Source organism: Heptranchias perlo, chromosome 19 (genome assembly GCF_035084215.1).
Source record: "Heptranchias perlo isolate sHepPer1 chromosome 19, sHepPer1.hap1, whole genome shotgun sequence".
NCBI lineage: Eukaryota > Metazoa > Chordata > Chondrichthyes > Hexanchiformes > Hexanchidae > Heptranchias > Heptranchias perlo.
The window spans coordinates 21,260,425-21,283,746 of NC_090343.1; the positions used below are offsets into that span (position 1 = coordinate 21,260,425).

The window sequence follows — 23,322 nt, forward strand, 5'->3', positions numbered from 1 at the left end:
CTCTACCCCATTTAGACTCTTGTTATAGAGTCATTGAATGGTTACAGCACAGGAGGCGGCCATTTGGCCCATCAAGCCCATACAGTCTTTATAAGAGCAATCCAGTTAGTTCCATTCCTGCGCGCTTTCCCCGTAGCCCTGCAAATTTTTTCCTTTCAAGTATTTATCCAATTCCTTTTTGAAAGCTCTGATTGAATCTGCTTCCACCACCCTATCAGGCAGCATATTCCAGATCATAACTACTCGCTGTATAAAAGAGTTTTTCATCATGTCACCTTTGGTTCTTTTGCCAATCACCTTTAATCTGTGTCCTCTGGTTCTCGACCCTTCCGCCAACAGGAACAGTTTCTCTTTATTTACTTTATCTAAACCCTTCATGATTTTGAACACCTCTATCAAATCTCCTATTAGCCTTCTCTGCTCTAAGGAGAACAACCCCAGCTTCTCTAGTCTATCCACGTAACTGAAGTCCCTCATCCCTGGAACATTCTAGTAAATCTCTTCTGCACCCTCTCTAAGGCCTTGACATCCTTCCTAAAGTGCGGTGTCCAGAAGTGGACACAATACTCCAGTTGTGGCCGAACCAGTGTTTTATAAAGGTTCAACATAATTTCCTTGCTTTTATACTCTATATGCCTCTATTTATGAAGCCCAGGATCTCATACGCTTTTTTAACTCCTTCCTCAACCTGTCCTGCCACCTTCAAAGATTTGTGCACATAAATCCCCAGGTCTCTCTGTTCCTGCACGCCCTTTAGAATTGTACCATTTAGTTTATATCGCCTCTCCTCATTCTTCCTGCCAAAATATATCACTTCGCACTTCTCTACATTAAATTTCATCTGCCATTTGTCTGCCCATTCCACCAGCCCATCTATGTCCTCTTGAAGTCTTTTACTATTCTCCTCACTGTTCGGTACACTTCCAAGTTTTGTGTCATCTGCAAATTTTGAAATTGTGCCCTGTACACCCAAGTCCAGTCATTAATATATATCAAAAAAAAGCAGTGGGCCTAGTGCTGACCCCCAGGGAACACCACTGTATACCTTCCTCCAGTCCAAAAAACCCACCGTTCACCGCTACACTGTTTCCTGTTACTTAGCCAATTTCGTATCCATGCTGCCACTGCCCCTTTTATTCCATGGGCTTCAATTTTGCTGATAAGCCTATTAAGTGGCACTTCATCAGACACCTTCTGAAAGTCCACATTCACATCATCAACCACATTGCCCTCATCAAAAAATTTTTTTTTTAAATCCAAGCAGTATGTGGCCTCTTTATTCTTCCTACTTCCAGCAACTTAAAGGGCAAAAAAAATTTGAGCTGAAGGGTGCAGGAAAAAGTCTAACTAACCGGGCACGCCGTGAGATGCCCTGCTCCAGCAAATTCCGGCCCAACGTTTTACTCAGTCTCCAATGGTATTGCACACAGTAAGTCGAAGAATACTGACCATCCATAGAATCAGAGAAAATTTACGGCACAGAAGGAGGCCATTTGACCCATCATGACCACGCAGGCCGAAAATGAGCCACCCAGCCTGATCCCACTTTCCAGCACTTGGTCTGTAGCCATGTAGGTTGCGGCACTTCATGTGCACATCCAGGTACTTTTTTCTTAGTTTTTCTGCCAATATCACCCTTTCAGGCAGTGAGTTTCAGACCACCACCACCCTCTGGGTGAAATTTTTTTTCCTCAGCTCCCCTATAATCCTTCTACCAATCACTTTAAATCTATGCCCCCTGGTTATTGACCGCTCTGCTAAGGGAAATAGGTCCTCCCTGCTCTTATATTTTATGCCTTGGCTAACAAAGGAAAGTATTACATATGCCTTCTTAACCACCTTATCTACCTGTCCTGCTACCTTCAGGGATCTGTGGACATGCACTCCAAGGTCCCTCACGTCCTTTACACCTCTCAGTATCCTCCCATTTATTGTGTATTCCCTTTCCTTGTTTGCCCTCCCCAAATGCATTACATCACATTTCTCTGGATTGAATTCCATTTGCCACTTTTCTGCCCACCTGACCAGTCCATTGATATCTTCCTGCAGTCTACAGTTTTCCTCCTCACTATCAACCACATGGCCAATTTGTGTATCATCTGCAAACTTCTTAATCATGCCCCCTACATTTAAGTCCAAATCATTAATATATACCACAAAAAGCAAAGGACCTTGTACTGAGCCCTGTAGAACCCTACTGGAAACATCCTTCCAGTCACAAAAACACCCGTCGACCATTACTCTTTGCTTCCTGTCACTGAGCCAATTTTGAATCCAACTTGCCACTTTCCCTTAGATCCCATGGGCTTGTACTTTTTTGACCAGTCTGCCATGTGGGACCTTGTCAAAAGCCCTGCTAAAATCCACGTAGACTACATCAAATGCACTACCCTCATCTACCCTCCTTGTTACCGCCTCAAAAAATTCAATCAAGTTAGTCAGACATGACCTTCCCTGAACGAATCCACGCTGACTGTCCTTGATTAATCCGTGCCTTTCTAAGTGACGGTTTATCCTGTCCCTCAGAATTGATTCCAATAATTTGCCCACCACCGAGGTTAGACTGACTGGCCTGTAATTACTCGGTCTATCCCTGGCTCCCTTCTTAAACAACGGTACAGCTTTAGCAGTCCTCCAATCCTTCAGCACCACACCTGTATCAAGTGAGGATTGGAAAACGATGCTCAGAGCCTCTGCTATTTCCTCCCTTGCTTCTTTTAACAGCCTGGATATGTTTCATCTGGCCCTGGTGATTTATCTACTTTCAAAGATGCTAATCCCCTTAATACTTCCTCTCTCTTCAACTTCAAAAATAAAACAATCTTAACAATCATACTTAAATAAAACACAATAAAAAAAACATTTCAATTTCAGTGGTGAACTACACCTTCAAGAGCAAACAATCTTAAAATCTAGGGGGTTGAGTTTCCACTTTGGGCACAAATGGGAAAATGTGCTTAAAATTACGCTGGTTAGTTTACAGTTCATGTTTAGCGATAAAATTCATTTGCATGATTACAAACATAAAATTTTCAATGAACCAGTGCAATCGGGCAATGTAATAGATCAAAATGTTTTTTCTTTTCATTAAAAAGTATTGATGTATTTAAGACCTGTGAGCAAAGTATGAGTATATACAGTAAAAACTGCAACACTCCAATAGTGGGTGGCACAACGTGGGATGGAACCCTGATTTGCTGGGCTTCCGCTAGCCACTTGTACCTAGTCCCGTAAATTTAGCACAGGGAGTCAGGGTGCACACTTCTTCAGCCTGACCTGTTACATTGAGAAACAACTTTGAGGGCCTGTTAAAATGGCCCCATCGCTGTAGCAAATAAAGGTCCCCTTTACCAAGGTGCCCCTCCACTCCGAGGGGTATGGAAACAAATTTCTAAACCACTTTTCTTCAGCCTGTTTTGGGCCTCAGGTGCCCCCTCTATTGGAACAGCAAGGTTAAACATCTGTTGCACTGCCCTCATAGGTATATTTTATCTTTTCCTTTCGACTTTTTCAATTTAGAGAATTTTAAAGAAACTATTGTTCTATTTTCTAAGACATTCCCTTTATTTTAGTATCGGATTCAGTTTTACCTTCAGCATAAATGTGCATATTTCTAGAAAAGCAGGGAGAAATTAATGCAAATCTAAACTGGCTAAATTAAAGTGCTGGACAGCTGTTGCAGTAAGAAGGACAAATCACCCCATCACAAGGTAAAGCTGCCACTTAACAATTTTTTTTTTGAGTGGGCTGTTCAGATAAATCAAAAATATAAACCTGCCACAAAAGATCTGTATTTCAAAACATAAGTCAATCATTCCCACTTCTATGCCTTATGATGTGACGGCATCCGTTTTAAGGTTTTCAATGAATTTACATCAGCAAAGAAAACCTCCCAATTCAAGTCATGATCTTAGCCTCTCCTCCACTTGGCAAATGATGACCTTGGTGCCACGAAAGCTCGCTCCTATCCCACCAGCGAAAAGGAAACCGGTTACATTTTTCTAACCAAAACTTCAAAGCACGCGAGACATTTCACGTCTGCCCTTCAGCAAGAACCACCCACCGCCGAGCCATCGCTGATGGAATGCAACCTAAACTTTCTTTCCACCCCCCACCACACAAAAAAAAAACACGGTTTCCGGGAGAGGAGTGGAACACAGACCTAATAAAATTATTCCAAGTCTATGGCTGGGCGCGACGATAAACGGTTGGTTAAAACGCGGACCACCATCTCGCCCAGAAGCTGCTAGGTCGGTGTCGCGGTGCATGCCGGGAGTTGCAGTTGGCCGGTGAAGGGCGTGACGATGGCAACCAGCATCCGGGTCGGAGCGCAGGAACTCCAACTCCCAGCATCGTTTGCGGCGGTTGTCGGGGTCTGTGAATGGCTGGGACCGGCTGGAGTAAGCGCCATATACAAGAGACGAAGCTGAGCGGCGCGGAGCGGGGGGCTTGGCTCCTTGGTACTGATGACAGCGGCCATTGTTTCTTTTCCCTTTCAACTTCGCGAGGCAAAAAAAAATGGGAAAGTTGGAGGAAATCGTGCGCATCGCGAAGAAGATGGATAAGATGGTGTCTAAGAAAAACACGGTGGGTTAGAGGCCGGGCTGGGCCGACGATGGAGGACTGACAACCGGGGTTTGTTGTGGTGATGGTTCCTCGCCGCTTGGTTGCAGGGTACTGGCTCAGAAGCCGTTGGGAGCGGGCAGCCAAGTGCAGGGAATGATCAGGCTGCTCAAAAGTGGGAAAGACCCGTAGGTTACGTACGAGGCACGAACGTTAACTTTATGGGGGAAATGGTGAGGTTTCTGGCGTCATGCCTACGGTGTTTGTAATGTAAATAAACGTTGGATCGCAGCGGTCCCTCTGGACCAAGTCTGGTGCGCATCTGCCTTAAATTTATATTGTTCGAAGTGCTTAAAGCTGTTAAAACAAACTATTCAGATTTATTTCCCAAACCTTCAATGCCATTGGGGTCAGTCTTGTTCACTGGAACTCCATGCTGAAGATGAAGAATGCATAGAAAATACTGCACATAATTTCTACATTGCAGGTCATGTTTATCGAGTAAATGCCCCGGAGTGATTTGTCTAGATTTTTATTTTGGCCCCAAAAATGTATTGGTTGACACCTGGCTAATTTACTTAAGTTTTTTTTGGATAGCACCAGGTTATTTTGAGGAGCTTACATATTTTGATAGTGAGGGATACAGTAGTTTACATTAATTGAAAGTTATTTTCTTTAGAGAAGCTGATTGACCTGTGTATTTCCATGCGTTTTGTTTTTATTACAGATTTTCAGTATTTGTAGCTTTTTGTTTTTTTTATCTAAAAGGTTTGCTGTAGAGATAGGATATAGTTGACAAAAGGAGTGTAGCCTTTGGAATTAAATTTTGTTTCAACTTTAGTTCCTTTTTTAAAAAAAGGCAGCTTTCCAATTGGAAGAGCAATAAACTGGGTGTACTCTTTAAATGAAAAAGAGTAAAATGTTTTTGTGAAATATCTATCAGATGAGGGTCACCGACCTTGCACTGAAACAATGTTGTCTTTATACTAAATCAAAAGCAAAATACTGCGGATGCTGAAAATCTGAAATAAAAACCGAAAATGCTGGAAAAGCTCAGCAAGTAAGGCAGCATCTGTGGAGACAGAAACAGAGTTAACGTTTCAGGTCGAAGACCATTCATCAGAACTGGAAGATGTTAAAGTTTTTAAGCAATTATAGAGCCGAGGGGGGAGGGTAGAACAAAAGTGAAGGTCTGAGGGTAGAGGCAAGAGTGATTAAATGACAAAAGGGATGATGGTGCAAAGCAAAGAAGGTGGTAATGGGAGAGGTTAAGAAACAAAAGATCAGTCTAGAGTAGCTGTGACTGACAACAGTAGAACCATTACCAGCATTTGCTGTCTGAAAAAATGGGAATTGTAAACAATTTTACAACACCAAGTTATAGTCCAGGAAGGAGGTAGCCTCTGAAAGCTTGTGAATTTAAAATAAAATTGCTGGACTATAACTTGGTGTTGTAAAATTGTTTACAATTGTCAACCCCAGTCCATCACCGGCATCTCCACATCATGAAAAAATGGGAGCAGTGGTTGTGATCTGAAGTTATTAAAATTAATGTTGAGTCTGGAAGGTTGCAGATGATACAAAAATTGGCCATGTGGTTGATAGTGAGGAGGAAAGCTGTAGACTGTAGGAAGATATCACTGGACTGATCAGGTGGGTAGAAAAGTGGCAAATGGAATTCAATCCGTAGTTAATGCATTTGGGGAGGGCAAATAAGGCAAGGGAATACACAATAAATGGGAGGAGTAGAGGAAGAGAGGGATCTTGGAATGCATGTCCACAGATCCCTGAAGGTAGCAGGACAGGTAGATAAGGTGGTTAAGAAGGCATATGGAATACTTTTCTTTATTAGCTGAAGCATAGAATATAAGAGCAGGGAGGTTATGCTAGAACTGTATAAAACACTAGTTGGGCTACAGCTTGAATACTGCATACAGTTCTGGTCACCACATTACAGAGAGGGTACAGAGGAGATTTACGAGGATGTTGCCAGGACTGAAGAATTTTAGCTATGAGGAAAGATTGGATAAGCTGGGGTTGTTTTCCTTGGAAATGAGAAGGCTGAAGGGTGATTTATTTGAGGTGTATAAAATTATGAGGGACTTAGATAGAGTGGACAGAAAGGACCTATCTCCCTTAGCAGAGAGGTCAATAACTAGGGGGCATAAATTTAAAGTAATTGGTAGAAGGATTATAGGGGAGCTGAGGAAAAACTTTTTCACCCAGAGGGTGTAGGGGTCTGGAACTCACTACCTGACAGAGTGGTGGAGGCAGAAACCCTCATCGCATTTAAGAAGTATTTGGATATACACTTGAAGTGCCATAACCTACAAGACTATGGACCAAGTGCTGGAAAGTGGGATTAGGCTGGGTATCTATTTTTCAACCGGCCCAGGCACGATGGGCCGAATGGCCTCCTTCTGTGCCGTAAATTTTTCTATGTTTCTATGTAAAGTGCCTAAATGAAAGATGAGGTGCTGTTCCTCAAGCTTACGTTGAGCTTCATTCACACAGTGTAAGAGGCCAAGGTCAGAGTGGGAGTGGGACGGGAAATTAAAATGGCAAGCGATCGGCAGGTCAAGGTCACGCTTGTGGACAGAGCGGAGGTGTTCAGCAAAGTGATCACCCAATCTGCGTTTGGTCTCCCCAATGTAGAGGAGACCGCATTTCTTTACTTGTCCCATTACCACCCTCCTTGCCTTGCACCATCATCCCTATTGTCATTTAATCACTCTTGCCCTCTACCCTATCACAGACTTTCCCTTTTGTTCTTTCCTCCCCTCCACCCCCCGCATTTTCCTGGCTCTGTACTTGCTTAAAAACTCTCTTACACCTTCCAGTTCTGACGAAAAGTCTTTGACCTTTAACTCTGTTTCTTTCTCCACAGATGCTGCCTCACTTGCTGAGCTTTTCCAGCATTTTCTGTTTTTATTGCCTTTTATGCTACATCCTTGGCTCAAGGGTAAATACTGTGGGCTGGTAATAATACAAAGGTGATCACCTTGAGGGTGTGGGTAGGAGACACCTGCACCGGTATCTTTTAATTTTTAAGTACTTTTTAAAAAAAAAACTAATTTCTGCTTATTGAGAGGACTTTACTGCTAACATTGTGCATATAGATATGATGTCTCTTGCAGTTAGTAATGTGTGCACTGCAGCTTTCGGTAGTTATTACTTTTGCACATATATCTTTAAGTGGCCATTACTGGATGCAGCAGTGTTGTGATTTTAAATGTCCTTCAGATCTGCTCCTCACCACTTGTCTGTTTGGTACTGGCTCAGGAGCCACTGGGATGCAGGCAGGGAATGATCAGGCTGCTCAAAAGCAGGGAGGACCTGTAGGTTTTCTCCCTGCAGGTGCAGACTAACTACCATGTGTTTCCAGCATTTTCTTTTTTTATTTGGTTGTCAGTATTTATACTATTTCTTTTCACTTATTTTTTTAGTACCTGTCTGACTGACAAATCAGTCTTGATGGTACAGTTGAGAGAAATGGTGATGTAAATTCTCAGAGTGTGTGGCTCCTCAACCTTCTGGCTTATACTGCAATAACTTATTGCTCTGTTTTTCTGTTAATTCTGCAGAATGGTGCTATTGATTTATTGAAGGAACTAAAAAGCATACCCATGACTTTGGATTTGTTGCAGGTAAATATAGACTATACTAGCTCATTCTGGAGTACTTTTTGCCTCTTTGCCTCATTTTCTAGATTTGCCTTGCTGGGAATGAATCCATCACTGGCAGCTCTCTGGTATCTAGCCCAGGTAGGCTTACCTATGAGTGTAGGTAGTGAGTGTTGCTGTGACAGGAATCACAGCCAAGTCCAATCTTGGCCTCACTTGACATCAACATATGCACACTTTCCAATAGGGGTCACTGGAATAGCAATAGTTAACGAGGCACGGACCAGAAATTGAACCTCTGCCTTTTCACATGGCTTTTGCGTGAACTCGAAAGTTTTTTTTTAAAAAACCTTGCATTTATCTCGTCATTGAAACATTTCAAAATGCACCACTCCGTGAATTGCTTTTGTAGAGCAGTGGTATATATTACATACTGTACAGCACAGAAACAGGCTATTCAGCCCAGCTGGTCTATGCCAGCGTTTATGCTCAACACAAGTCTCCTCTCACCCCCTCTTCATTTAACCCTACCAGCATATCCTTCTATTCCTTTCTCCCTCATGTGCTTATCTAGCTTCACCTTAAATGCAGCTAATTGTAACTCATTTCCAAATCCCTTCTATGGTAAAACAGTGAAACGCGACACATCTCCCTCCACTAGGGGAGGTCCCTAGTCTGAGCCCTGCAGCTCATTCACAAGGCCCGTGCATCCACTCTGGGGTCTCCACTGTGTCTGCTTGTCCTTCCAGGGTCCATAGGGTGCACTGAAACCTGCCCAAGAGATGTGCCATTTCTGAGCCTGGCACTTCTGACGTGTTGCACTAACTATGGTTCCATGTATTGTGCGGCAGGGTATGCCTGCGCTATCTGACAGTCCCAGACTGCTGACCCTGCAAACGGGGCAACACACACTCCCATCTTCGGCTTGGGACAGTAGCGGGGTGATGCCACTGGGTTCGGTCATGGATTATTCCTGTCATTCCATTCGCCACCTAGCTGTGGCAACAATCGGCTCCCCCATCCCAAGCCACACAGTGTATCAATGGCCTCCAATGGCTCTGCCTTGAGCAGGTAAAACACATAAGGCAGATCTGCTTCCCAAACACTCCCGGTATATATACAAACTAATACATTTGAAATGAGGTGGAATGAGAAAGTTTTCTAAAAAGAAAGATAATGAAACTTGTATTCTACCTGAAGAAATTAATTTATAGTTGTATTGTGTTTTTAAAAATATAAATATTAAAATGTAAGTATTAATTTCTGGCAAATACATGAGACTTTAATAGGACCAATTTTCCTGGAGCCTATGGAAATGAGCATAACTCATAGGCAGCACATGGGAATACACTGTACCCAACGTCACTTTGCTGCATTCTGATTTCTTCCTGGGGTTAATTTGCATGCGGTGGGTATTAAGGCCTTCTATTGGATGCAGTCATTAGGGCCTCTCGCTGCTTAAAGGAGCTGAAGCATCTTTAAGCCTGGGGAGAGAACAATGACATCTGAGTGTGGGGAAGCAGTATGGAAGCCTATAACTTGCAGACAAATATCCTGGATTGCTTCTGAGATGTGATATTTTTTCAGAAGATAATTTTTAAAGTGACAGTGCAAAAGAGCAAGATTTTGTAGCAGCAGTACACTTATATAAGAAAAAGTTGCAATACAACAACATGCCAGTAAAAAAGGCCTGGTCATATACGAGCATCCTGCTTTGATGACTAGGCCATTGAACAGCTGTTGGAAGAAGTAGAACAGAGGAGAATGCCTGGTTTACCTGCCATGGAAAGAAAGTCGTGAGGGCACTCCTTGCCACAAGATTGAGTAGTACCTCCTATGATTCATGTGCAGGGCACTTCTTTCTGTTGGAGCTTGCAGCCCCACATGATTACTGTCAAATGCACCCTACATCCTGGGCAAACCAGTGAGGTGGTTTAAAAAAAACAGGGGCATGGGCTTGCTGGTCCCCAGCATCCATTGTAAAACATAAGAACATAAGAAATAGGAGCAGGAGTAGGCCAATCGGCCCCTCGAGCCTGCTCCGCCATTCAATAAGATCATGGCTGATCTGATCCTCACCTCAAATCTAAATTCATGTCCAATTTCCTGCCCACTCCCCGTAACCCCTAATTCCCTTTACTTCTAGGAAACTGTCTATTTCTGTTTTGCCAGTGCTGTTGGGGAGGGTTTAAACTAATGTGGCAGGGGGATGGGAACCGATGCAGGAAGTCAGTGGGAAATAAAGTGGTGACAGAAACAAAAGGCAGTAAGGGAGAGTGTACAGAACATGACCGGACAGATGGTCTGAGAAAGCAGGGCAAAGACCAAGGGAAGTCTAGATTAAACTGCATTTATTTCAATGCAAGAAGTCTGATGGGCAAGGCAGATGAACTCAGGGCATGGATGGGTACATGGGACTGGGATGTTATAGCTATTACTGAAACATGGCTAAGGGAGGGGCAGGACTGGCAGCTCAATGTTCCAGGGTACAGATGCTATAGGAAAGATAGAGCAGGAGGTAAGAGAGGAGGGGGAGTTGCGTTCTTGATTAGGGAGAACATCACGGCAGTAGTGAGAGGGGATATATCCGAGGGTTCGCCCACTGAGTCCATATGGGTAGAACTGAAAAATAAGAAGGGAGAGATCACTTTGATAGGATTGTACTACAGACCCCCAAATAGTCAACGGGAAATTGAGGAGCAAATATGTAAGGAGATTACAGACAGCTGCAAGAAAAATAGGGTGGTAATAGTAGGGGACGTTAACTTTCCCAACATTGACTGGGACAGCCATAGCATTAGGGGCTTGGATGGAGAGAAATTTGTTGAGTGTATTCAGGAGGAATTTCTCATTCAGTATGTGGATGGCCCGACTAGAGAGGGGGCAAAACTTGACCTCCTCTTGGGAAATAAGGAAGGGCAGGTGACAGAAGTGTTAGTGAGGGATCACTTTGGGACCAGTGATCATAATTCCATTAGTTTTAAGATAGCTATGGAGAAGGATAGGTCTGGCCCAAAAGTTAAAATTCTAAATTGGGGAAAGGCCAATTTTGATGGTATTAGACAGGAACTTTCAGAAGTTGATTGGGAGAGTCTGTTGGCAGGCAAAGGGACGTCTGGTAAGTGGGAGGCTTTCAAAAGTGTGTTAACCAGGGTTCAGGGTAAGCACATTCCTTATAAAGTGAAGGGCAAGGCTGGTAGAAGTAGGGAACCTTGGATGACTCGGGAGATTGAGGCCCTAGTCAAAAAGAAGAAGGAGGCATATGACATGCATAGGCAGCTGGGATCAAGTGGATCCCTTGAAGAGTATAGAGATTGCCGGAGTAGAGTTAAGAGAGAAATCAGGAGGGCAAAAAGGGGATATGAGATTGCTTTGGCAGATCAGGCAAAGGTGAATCCAAAGAGCTTCTACAAATACATAAAGGGCAAAAGGGTAACTAGGGAGAGAGTAGGGCCTCTTAAGGATCAACAAGGTCATCTATGTGCGGAACCACAAGAAATGGGTGAGATCCTGAATGAATATTTCACATCGGTATTTACGGTTGAGAAAGGCATGGCTGTTAGGGAACTTGGGGAAATAAATAGTGATGTCTTGAGGAGTGTACATATTACAGAGAGGGAGGTGCAGGAAGTCTTAACGCGCATCAAGGTAGATAAATCTCCGGGACCTGATTAAATGTATCCCAGGTCGTTATGGGAGGTTAGGGAGGAAATTGCGGGTCCCCTAGCGGAGATATTTGAATCATCCACCGCTACAGGTGAGGTGCCTGAAGATTGGAGGGTAGCAAATGTTGTGCCTTTGTTTAAGAAGGGCGGCAGGGAAAAGCCTGGGAACTACAGACCAGTGAGCCTGACATCTGTCGTGGGTAAGTTGTTAGAGGGTATTCTGAGGGACAGGATCTACAGGCATTTGGAGAGGCAGGGACTAATTAGGAACAGTCAGCATGGTTTTGTGAGAGGAAAATCATGTCTCACGAATTTGATTGAGTTTTTTGAAGGGGTAACCAAGAAGATAGATGAGGGCTGTGCAGTAGACGTGGTCTACATGGACTTCAGCAAAGCATTTGACAAGGTGCCGCATGGTAGGTTGTTACATAAGGTTAAATCTCATGGGATCCAAGGTGAGGTAGCCAATTGGATACAAAATTGGCTTGACGACAGAAGACAGAGGGTGGTTGTGGAGGGTTGTTTTTCAAACTGGATGCCTGTGTCCAGCGGTGTGCCTCAGGGATCGGTGCTGGGTCCGCTGTTATTTGTTATTTATATTAATGATTTGGATGAGAATTTAGGAGGCATGGTTAGTAAGTTTGCAGATGACACCAAGATTGGTGGCATTGTGGACAGTGAAGAAGGTTATCTGGGATTGCAACGGGATCTTGATCAATTGGGCCAGTGGGCCGATGAATGGCAGATGGAGTTTAATTTAGATAAATGTGAGGTGATGCATTTTGGTAGATCGAATCGGGCCAGGACATACTCCGTTAATGGTAGGGCGTTGGGGAGAGTTATAGAACAAAGAGATCTAGGAGTACAGATTCATAGCTCCTTGAAAGTGGAGTCACAGGTGGATAGGGTGGTGAAGAAGGCATTCGGCATGCTTGGTTTCATTGGTCAGAACATTGAATGCAGGAGTTGGGATGTCTTGTTGAAGTTGTACAGGGCATTGGTGAGGCCACACTTGGAGTACTGTGTACAATTCTGGTCACCCTATTATAGAAAGGATATTATTAAACTAGAAAGAGTGCAGAAAAGATTTACTAGGATGCTACCGGGACTTGATGGTTTGACTTATAGGGAGAGGTTAGACAGACTGGGACTTTTTTCCCTGGAGAGTAGGAGGTTAAGGGGTGATCTTATAGAAGTCTATAAAATAATGAGGGGCATAGATAAGGTCGATAGTCAAAATCTTTTCCCAAAGGTAGGGGAGTCTATAACGAGGGGGCATAGATTTAAGGTGAGAGGGGAGAGATACAAAAGGGTCCAGAGGGGCAATTTTTTCACTCAAAGGGTGGTGAGTGTCTGGAACGAGCTGCCAGAGGCAGTAGTAGAGGCGGGTACAATTTTGTCTTTTAAAAAGCATTTGGACAGTTACATGGGTAAGATGGGTATAGAGGGATATGGGCCAAGTGCAGGCAATTGGGACTAGCTTAGTGGTATAAACTGGGCGACATGGACATGTTGGGCCGAAGGGCCTGTTTCCATGTTGTAACTTCTATGATTCTATGTTTTAAATTTATTTAATGATGTCGCTTCCTGGGGCAGCAAATTCCACAGACCTACTACCCTCTGAGTGAAGAAGTTTCTCCTCATCTCAGTTTTGAAAGAGCAGCCCCTTATTCTAAGATTATGCCCCCTAGTTCTAGTTTCAGCCATCCTTGGGAACATCCTTACCGCATCCACCTGATCAAGCCCCTTCACAGTCTTATATGTTTCAATAAGATCGCCTCTCATTCTTCTGAACTCCAATGAGTAGAGTCCCAATCTACTCAACCTCTCCTCATATGTCCACCCCCTCATCCCCGGGATTAACTAAGTGAACCTTCTTTGTACTGCCTCGAGAGCAAGTATGTAAAACAATGGTCACTTTTTCTGGCAAATAGGGCATTACTAACTTGGTGGATGCATTTGTGTACTGCCGACTTGTTGATGTAGGCAATGTCACTCATGGCCTCCTAAAATCTTTCAGTGGCAATTTTTTTTTTAACTGGCATTTAATGAGCTGTGGAGGCCTGTGAACATGGCCACATGCCCTCTTCTAGGAGGTGACTCAGCTCTCCTACTAATTTCCTCTAAACTGGAGCCTCCACAAACCTTGCAGCTCTGAAAGGTCCAGGAATGCCTCACTTGGTCAGTAAGTTCACTCAGCTGCATATTTCTGTGTCAGCACTTTCTTCCTTTGGTGTGGTCCCACTTCCTTCACATTCAGCTGTGCATCCTGCTCATCCTCCTCCTCCATATAACACATGTAAAAGGGGATTGCAAAGGAGACCCTCATCCTGCACCTTGTACTGGTGTCCTCTTTAAAGCCACGTATAGTAGGACAAACAAATGTCCTTTTTAACATCGCAAAGCTCCTATATCAGGTAAGTTGCTGCACCTTACACAGTCTTCAGACTTGAGCCTCACAACACCCTAACAACACTTCAAAAATTTTGCCTATAGCTTTTGACAGGTGTTGGACCCAGAAATCTGTTCACAGTTCTTCATGAAGTTGTAAATGTGACAAAATAACAAATTTGCATGGGAGCATTCCCTGTGGTGCAGCCTCCACAGGGATTAGGGGAGCCTCCAAGTTTTATGTCAGGAAGTTTGTGGGCAAGTCACTGTGTCTCTGCTACAGGTGCTCCTGGGGTGCTAGGGCCAGAATAATTGGCCCTTGTATATCTTAATTAACTAGGAATTTGGTATTATGTACAGATATTTTATGTTGGGAAACATTTAATTCAAATTATTGATACTATAGCTAAATAATAGAGTATGATAAATCAAACATTTTTAACGGTCATGAGGTTTTTTTTTGCAGACCAGATTAATTTCCTTATTAATGGAACATACTGTGTTTAAATTGCCATGACATTTGTATTCATGAAGAATGGAGCTTTTTTTGCTATCTAGTAGCTTTAAGACTGTTAACCTATCTGTTTACAAGGGGAATTTACTGCTAATATAGTTTGAAAAATGCCAGTTTAAATAATCAAATTGTTTCTGTAATTTGAAGGATTTCTATTGATTAATATCTGCTCCTTATTGTAGTCCACACGGGTTGGGATGTCTGTGAATGCTGTTAGAAAACAAAGCACAGATGAAGAAGTCACAACACTTGCCAAGTCACTCATCAAATCATGGAAAAAACTGCTAGGTAAAGTTGGGTGTTCTATTTTCTGGAAAATTGAGAACCATTTTTTGCAACGTGCCCTAATCATTGTCGGCTAGGCTGACACTAGCAGAATCCAGTTTACTTGTAGGCTATATTAGTTAAACACTGAGAGGACTGCTTAATTATTTTTGATGGATTTGAGTGTAGATTGTGAAAGATAGTATATTTTAACCATATACGATATGTAGTCTAGATAGAATTTTTCCAAAATTTGCACTGTCTGTTTAAATTCACGCATTCATCATTGAATGACAGTAGAGGTCAGCGGAATTTCAGATCATGGTAAAATCGGCTTTATGGCAAAATGGTGTCAAAAGCAAGACTGAACATTTTAAAAATAAAAAATTCAAAAATTATATACAGTTAAAAATTCTAGTGTGGTGACCTTCATAAATAAATAACAATTGGGTAACATTTAACTTCTTTTAAAGGTCATTTGGCACTTCCATTTGTGATCTGTGTTCAAGACTGTTCCAGTTAGACTGTTGTCTTTTTGTCCTGCCCTAGCAGCAGTGTGTACTTTTGCACCCTGTCCTCTTAATCTGAAACTTGTCTATTTCATTGTTTTTTTTTAAATTGACACTACATTCACTGCACTTGATAATTCTGTATGTTTATAACTGTGAGCTGTTTAAAGTAGTAGTAAACTCATGATTTCCTAAGCTTATGTTCCGGAACTACAAAAAGAGTGCCACATCTTTCAGTTCCTTTCCACGTTTCAATTATTTGAATCATATCTCACCATTATTTTCCTAGCCTGGGAAGATAGTTCTCTAAGCTTGTTGTCCTAGCCCAATGATCTAAGGCCAGGAGCTATCCTAGTAGCCCTTCAATGTACCACGTTCAGTGTTCTTATGTCCTTGATGAGCACAACTTGTTCCATTACTCCAAATGTCAGATTACGTATGTTGCATATCTTAAGATACATCCTAATATTTGGTTCTACATTATAAAGGTGTTTTCAACAGTTGTTCACCTATTGTACACACATCTTTCTGCATTGTCTCCTTTGTTGTACTTTTTTTAAGCACCGGTACATTTATTAACAATTGAGTTTCAATAAGTTCTTGTCTGCACTTTCTGGTAGATTGTATATTTTGGTAAGAGAGTTTACTAACTGAACATTGAACTGCATAGTTGGGAATATCTCTGAATTTACTAACTTAGGATATGTAGTTTTTTAAAAGAAAAACTGTAACATGCACTGTTGTGCTACTGATCCCAAGTTCAATCCCTGGTTTCTGAGTTTGCTGATCTCAGTGGGAGTGCACAATTGATCTCAGTATTTCCGGGTTAAGGAGGGCAAAATTCACCCAGGGTTCCCTCTCCTGATTGCTAACCGTTATTTTCCTACTGGAAAATGTGCACATATGGATGTCTGGTATGGGCAGGATCAGTGTGGCAGTGATGACCTCTGTGGATTAATAGCCTTCAGATACCTGCCCAGTCTCCAACATGAAGAATGACCACATGGGTGAAGGATTGGAGAACTGCTGCTGCCTGTACCTCAGCATAAGTCGATGGCTTTCAGGAGAGGAGTGACGGGAGAAAATCAGAAGGGGGTGGGAAGAAAAGATTATTGTTAAAGATTGCACTGCATGCTGCTTAAAAGTTGGATCCATTTTTTTTTCATTTTGTGGGAAGGCATGGAGTTTCCTTGGGCTGATTTCTGACATTGTCGAACTACAGCAGCTGTGTGATGCTTGTCATGGATAGAGCGGGAGAGGCAAGCCTTGCTTCCAAAAATGGCGTCTTGAAAATCTCCAGACCATTCCCAGTGGCAATCATCAGCAAACTCAGGTGAAAAGCTAAATTATAGTGCTCGCATCATTTTTAACTACCACTGAATTGGTCGGGCCACAAGAGATGGTCAAATCTGTTAAAAGATATGGAGATGAAAATAAGTTTTATGTAAAAATAATTTAAGGTTTTGTAATGTGCACTTGATTTTTAAATTCACACTTAATATTATAAAAATCCTCTGATAGCTATAGCATTTAAATTATGAAGTCTGACGAGACCTGTTTGCTTAACATGGAGTTATTTGGACTTTTGATCTTTGCATCCAAATCCCCACGGAAAAGCTGCAACGTGTTTGATGGTGGTGCTTTTGGGACAGTGATTTTCCTGTGCCAGTTGTCTCATGAAACCAACCTAGTCCAAGGAGAGCTTCAGCTAGCAGTAACATAGTATGTATTTGATGTCCAGTCAGATGCAAAAACGGAATGTTGGTCTCAAGCCATTATCCTTTGACCTCCTTTGGAATCAGCAACTTACCAATTTCCTTCAAAAGGTTATGGATTTACTGGACTTGATGGGATCAACATTAATTCTGTGCTAATTTCTAAATCAATTGGATTTGAGTGGAGCCTAATGTGATCTGTTGACTGATAACAGATTTATGGTTATTTACAGAAATAACTTTAAGAAACAATGCTATGTAATGGTAAACATGCTGATAATGGAGCCTATCACTAATAGCCCTCATATCTTTAAAGATACATGGGCTAATCTATGTAAACAAATTACCAAGTTAACTTTGAAAGTAACCAATTATGATACTTTCACTTTACAGAAAAAATGTAAATGGATAACATAGTTTTTAGCTTACGGTAGATTTTACTGTCAGTCTTTTTTAATGAATTCAGGAGCATTACAGAACTGCACCATAAGAGTTCTATTTTAGAACAATATTTCGGACAGAAGAGAAGAAACAGGTTAATAGTGCAAATAAAGTCCTTAATCTCATGCCCTTTTTATATTACACAAGTACCTCAAGTAGAAGCACATCTGTGATACCCTGGGTTTGCAGTGCTGTTGAATCTGCCCTATTTACATTAATAGGCAAATGAATTCCATGGCATTAGTGGCAGCAGACCATTACAATATACAACTTTAATTTCTGGCAGCCATATTGTCCCACTGGGGAAGATCTGTGGTTGGCACTGCCAATTGCAGTATTTATTTTTACTAACCATGTCAGTACTGCTCCCAGAGTTGTCTGGGAGAATAGCATCTTTAGGCAGTTCTTGGCAACTCTGGAGGTAGTAGCGTTGTTGCTGAAGTTTGGGTGGCCAAAAGACTGTATGGCAAACTTCATCAGAAGTCCTTTGTGTTTCTTTTTACTTTTTAAAATATATTCACTCTTGTAGAGTTCCTGGTGGAGCGCTGTATGCCCCCATTTTGGTGGACTGAATGTGTTGTGCTGGGAAGTGGCAAGATGATTCTTTGTAGCATCTCCACTCCATAGTATTGAGGATGCAGGGATAAAAACGGAATGCTGGTAACAATCAGTCGAGCAGTCAGAATCTGTGGAGAGAACAGAAAAGTTAACTCTTCAGGTGTGGACCTTTCGTCGGAACGGGAAGAAGTTAGAGATGAACAACATTTAATAAAAACAGCACAAAAGGAAGGGGGAGGAAAAATATAAATGAGCGAGTGTTTCTCCTACACCTTTCCTTTGTTCTGTTCCTTTTTAAATGCTGTTCATTTGTAATTTATTCCTGTTCCGAAGAAGAGTCTACACCTACTCTCTCCACTGATTCTGGCTAACCTGAGTGTTCCCAGCCTTTAGTGTTTTTGTTCCAGATTTACAGCGTCTGCAGTTTTTTGCTTTTTGTTTCAGAATAAAGGGATTGTTTTGCTGACTGACTGTTTACAGACTGAGGTTATTTTTTTTTAATTTATCCTCTGTTGCGGCAGAGATTGCAAATTTTTGCCAGCTTGATGGGTAGTTTTGTGCACTGAGGTAATGCTCACTATTGCCTGCATTGGAATTGCTAAAAGTCATTTCATATCACTGTTAAAGCCAGCAGATGAGACAAAAGTCTTTCACACATTGTGCTGGAATGAAATTTAGGTGCTGGAGGTAAAGAATAATATACTAACCTAGTTTTGCTCTCTTTCACTTGAGGTGTATTACCATTATCACTGTTTTCACCCATCCATAGTACTAAGCTTCTATCCTTCTGCCCTCTTTCCTGGATATCTGAATTGGACTTAGTTTATGTTCAGGAATGACTGTAAATCTGAATTAAGCCATAAAAGCAAAATGTTTGTGAACTTATTGGCCCTGATTTTCCTGCAACAGCGAGATGGGTGACGTGGATCGTAAATTTTGCCATCTAGTGCGCCAACCTCAACGTTGCTAACCGTACTCCATATTTTCCTGCCTTTCTAATTAGAATACACTGCCATCGTACTTTCTGTCACTCCATAGATGAATTATATTTTTGAATTCTTAGAGCAAATGAAACGTTTCAAAAAATGTAATTGAATCAGAGTAATTTTTAGTATTTTTTTTAAGAACACTAAAACTTGAAAGAAAAATAAATTGGATAACCATGGCTATGAGTAAAAGCGTGCTCTTTTTGTTGACATATTTGTAAGGAATCGCCGATAGTACTGCTCTTCAGAATGCTTAAGTAGTAACTGTTTTAGTTAACTATTCTGGGCTTTCCACAAGTGTGTTGTTAGAATCTTCGCAGAATGATTGGGCGAGAATATGTGGCTCTTTCCAGCTGCCTAAGACTCTTGTGGACTAATCAGTTAATTTTATTTATTCTATTTCTGTGGCTGATACACAGCTCTGATGGATTAATGCAAGTGGCCATTATGGAAAAAGAAATCTCCCATTAGATGCTGAATATTGTTGCCCACAGAAATATTGATTCAGAGATTCTTTTAGATGGGTCCCTTGGTGCCTTTCCATGCTCACACACTTTTCCCGGGGCTGCTTATACAGTTGGAATTTTAAGTTCCCTAAAGTTTGTTTTTCTTAAGCTGCACACTATTCAAATTGATCACATATTGCTCATTTTCAGAAAAAACAAATGGTAATAGATTTAATATAAAATTTCCTTTACTTTATATATTTCAGAAATCATTACATGCATCAATATCTCTGACCAGAATCTTTATTTTGGGACTTGTCAATTGAAAATGTTTTAGATTGCTTTATGGTGTTGTTTGAATGTTGAAATGTTACACGTATCTTAATAATAAGTAAGTTTCCATCATGTCTCCCTCCTTCCTGGTTTCTCGGCATTTGCATTCAATTTCAGGTCCGCTTATAAATGCCAACAGTTGACTGCATTGAAACTACAGTTTGATCTTAAAATGGCAAATTGGATTCATTCAGAATTAATCAAACATTCATCAATTTGAGCGATCAGATTATCGCAATTGAACAAAGACAATGATGTTGATGAAATAATTACAGGAGTTTGAACAAATTACTAATTTGTGATATATTTACAATCCCCACCTACATGAATCCCAGGAATAAGATCAATTGCTTTCAAAAAATGAAATAAGATTAGATTTCTCTTATTGTTAGATTCTTCAAACTAATTGCCCTGAACAATGTCCCGATCAGCAAACACATTTTCACATCATTTAAATGCAATCAGAGAATGCACCCTTTAATCATGCCGCTGTCAGGCCACTTAAACCATTATTTTTCAGTCTAGATGGCAGCACCATGAAAACTGGCTTAAATGCAGGAAAATGGCAATCACCATTAATTTTAACGGGGGGGCAGAGCTATGGTGAAATTCTCACTGTGTTGGCGAGGGTCTCAGGCAATGTTGTCGTGACACAAGTTCTGGCGTGCGTCATGTATGCCATAATTTCCTGGAAAATCTGTGCCGTTGTAATGGTGTATGCCATAGTTGCGCCACGACTACGGTGCAAGTTTTCAGGTAATTGTGGGTCGATCTGTTCAATTGGTGAATAATTAAGCTACTAGTCAAGAGTCTAGTATAAGAGCATTTATTAACAAATGTGAAGTCTCTGCTGGCATATGGACATGCTTCCTTATAAAAGTTTATTGGAGTAGATATACATGAAATGTTGTTTTTGAACAGCACTTTACAGGAAATTGGGAGTTTCAGTATAATTTAGATATCCATTTTCATTGGGATGAAATAAAAAAAGCAATTATTTTTAATATTTTATAGTACTGTATTTTAATTGTAAATGCTTAACATCAGGTTATTTTCACTTTTTGATATTTGATCATGATGATGAGGTTTAATGTATAGCTGGATCAACCTGTTATCTTTTTAAAAATGTATATATTTTTGTATACGACATACAGTTCTTTTAAAAACTGGGATCTATTTATTGATTTGAATGATTGTGTACAAGTCATAATAAAATAATGTGCTAAATGGGAAAGGTAAAGGAAAACATTGTACTTAACGATTACAAACAGAAAAATAAGCAAGAAAGGGACAACTGGTCAAAAGTGAAAACAAATGAAAGAGACGAGTGAAAACTAAAAGCCAATTTGAGATAAACAATGAAAATGATGTTTGAAGAGTACGAAAGATGTGCTAGAAAAGCTTTTCATATGTGGGAGCAGCATTCAGGTCTTGGATGGACTTGAGTTTTATGGAGTCAGGGTCTTTGACACACAACAGGTTTGGGAAAGTAGCTTGGAGGGCCCAACAGAATATTTGCATAAATACTTGGATTTTATTATAGCTAAAGTGATTATAAAAATAACAATTATAACCTGATGCTCAAATGAAAGCATAAGACTTTTAGATGGACACCTCTGACTATATTTAAGTGGCTGATTTTCAGCAGCTAAAATGATTATTGCTGTGAAGTGAACAATTTGATTTGCTTCCAATCTCCCGAATTCATAAAATATCAATTAAGAATCCTCAGTTGGATAGTGGATTACATATTTCTATGCAAATTGTGAACTGTTTCACAGTTACTTACTGTACTTATTAGCATCCTGTGTGTTAGTTAATAGTTGAAATATTCTGTAGCAGGTTATACATAAAGTTTGTGCTGTAACAGTGCTTATTTGGAACAATAAGAAAAGCTTAGATGGCATGCTTTCAATATTAAATACTCCTCTCTCATGTAATTTTATTTTAAAAACTAGATAGCTTCAATTTAATCAGTCATTTTTGCTTTCGAAGAGACCTGTCATTTTGGGTGCCCTTCCACTCAAAGCTGTTTTGTTTTTACAAAGTATATAGGTCTGGTTTGAGTGCCCCTTCGTTGATTTTAGAAGTCAATACTTTGTATCGGCCTGGCTGTTGATCTGAAGATACTTGAAACAGGAATAGCAATGTACTTGGTTGGAGATGTCTTAAGTTTTTAATTAGACACATGGGAAGTGCAGTATGTTAAAAATACTTCCCAAGGCTTTTTTTTTAGCAGAAATTTACAACTAAAATTATTTCCAGATATTAATAGGTAGCAAATATCGTTGAGTTTTTGGTTTTAGTAGTCAGGGTTATTGATTTACATATGATCAGGGCACAGATGTGGTGGAAGAAACATTTAACCTTTTGACACTTTGACTACAGGGTTGTGATCATCTCAAGCTCAGTAATTATAGAAATATTAAACGGATAGTGTGGTAATTTGAAAATACTATTGTTAATGTTTGTCTAAATTAATGCTTTGCAGATGGCCCGGCAGGAGACAAAGATGCTGAAGACAAGAAAAAGGAATGTTCAACTTCCTCAAAAAACAGTTCAGACTCAACAGAGCAAAGGTCATTTTGGAGCATTTTTTAACATTCAATTAAATCTTCATAATACCATAATATATACAATTCTAATTAACTGAACAGCTGCTTATATCTCTCTCTTCAGACTTCCTGCAGGTAATTTCTCTGAATATGGAGCATGACCAAGTAGCTTCCAGTGCTGCTCCATAATCAATTATTAAAAGTTCAAGGGCAACGATTCACATTGTTAAAGCTGAACAAGTACCAGCTTTGGCTCCATAATTAACACAATCTTCTCCTGTATGTTGTCAGTTTGTTTCCTTGGCATGATCTCAACACTTCACAAAAGTAAATGTGGTATTAACTTGATTGCATTGCTCTGGGCAGCCCATATTTGACTGCCAAAGAAGTGGACAGGTGTCTGACTGGTGTGGACCTGATGAGTGCCATCAACTCTGAACAAAGAAAACACTGATTCCAGGGATGAAGATCTACTAATATGGAGCCAAATGAGCTATTTTCTTGTTCCTCAGCACACTAAAAGTTTCATTTTGGGCCTATGTTTCTGATTTGCATGTTGGCTCCATTTTTCCAAATACTAGGTTTTCTCATTCAAGACCAGTTAACTGTCTACAATGTTGAGTCTTGAGGAATTTTGAAAGATGCAAAGAACATTCTAAAATAGCCACTTGGTTAAGTTGAGGAATGAGACTAATTACAGAGTTGATGTGTAACCATTAACTAGTATGAGAAAATTGCAGATAATAAATTACCTTAAAC

General features: G+C 40.8%; 1 protein-coding gene across 3 annotated transcripts in view; it reads left to right on the plus strand.

Annotated features, from left to right (window-relative positions):
* The first annotated feature begins 4,366 nt into the window (after positions 1-4,366).
* LOC137335219 (transcription elongation factor A protein 1-like) overlaps positions 4,367-23,322 on the plus strand; it is a 43,572-nt gene continuing 24,616 nt past the window's right edge. The window contains exons 1-4 of one of the 3 annotated variants that reach the window (XM_068000454.1): positions 4,367-4,587; positions 8,148-8,210; positions 14,939-15,044; positions 22,500-22,587. In XM_068000454.1, the coding sequence (XP_067856555.1) occupies positions 4,519-4,587; positions 8,148-8,210; positions 14,939-15,044; positions 22,500-22,587 (326 nt within the window). In that variant the 5' untranslated portion in view covers positions 4,367-4,518. Of the gene's footprint in view, positions 4,588-4,633; positions 4,797-8,147; positions 8,211-14,938; positions 15,045-22,499; positions 22,588-23,322 lie in introns of those variants that run through there. The other 2 variants (XM_068000452.1, XM_068000453.1) reach the window with 2 other exon arrangements.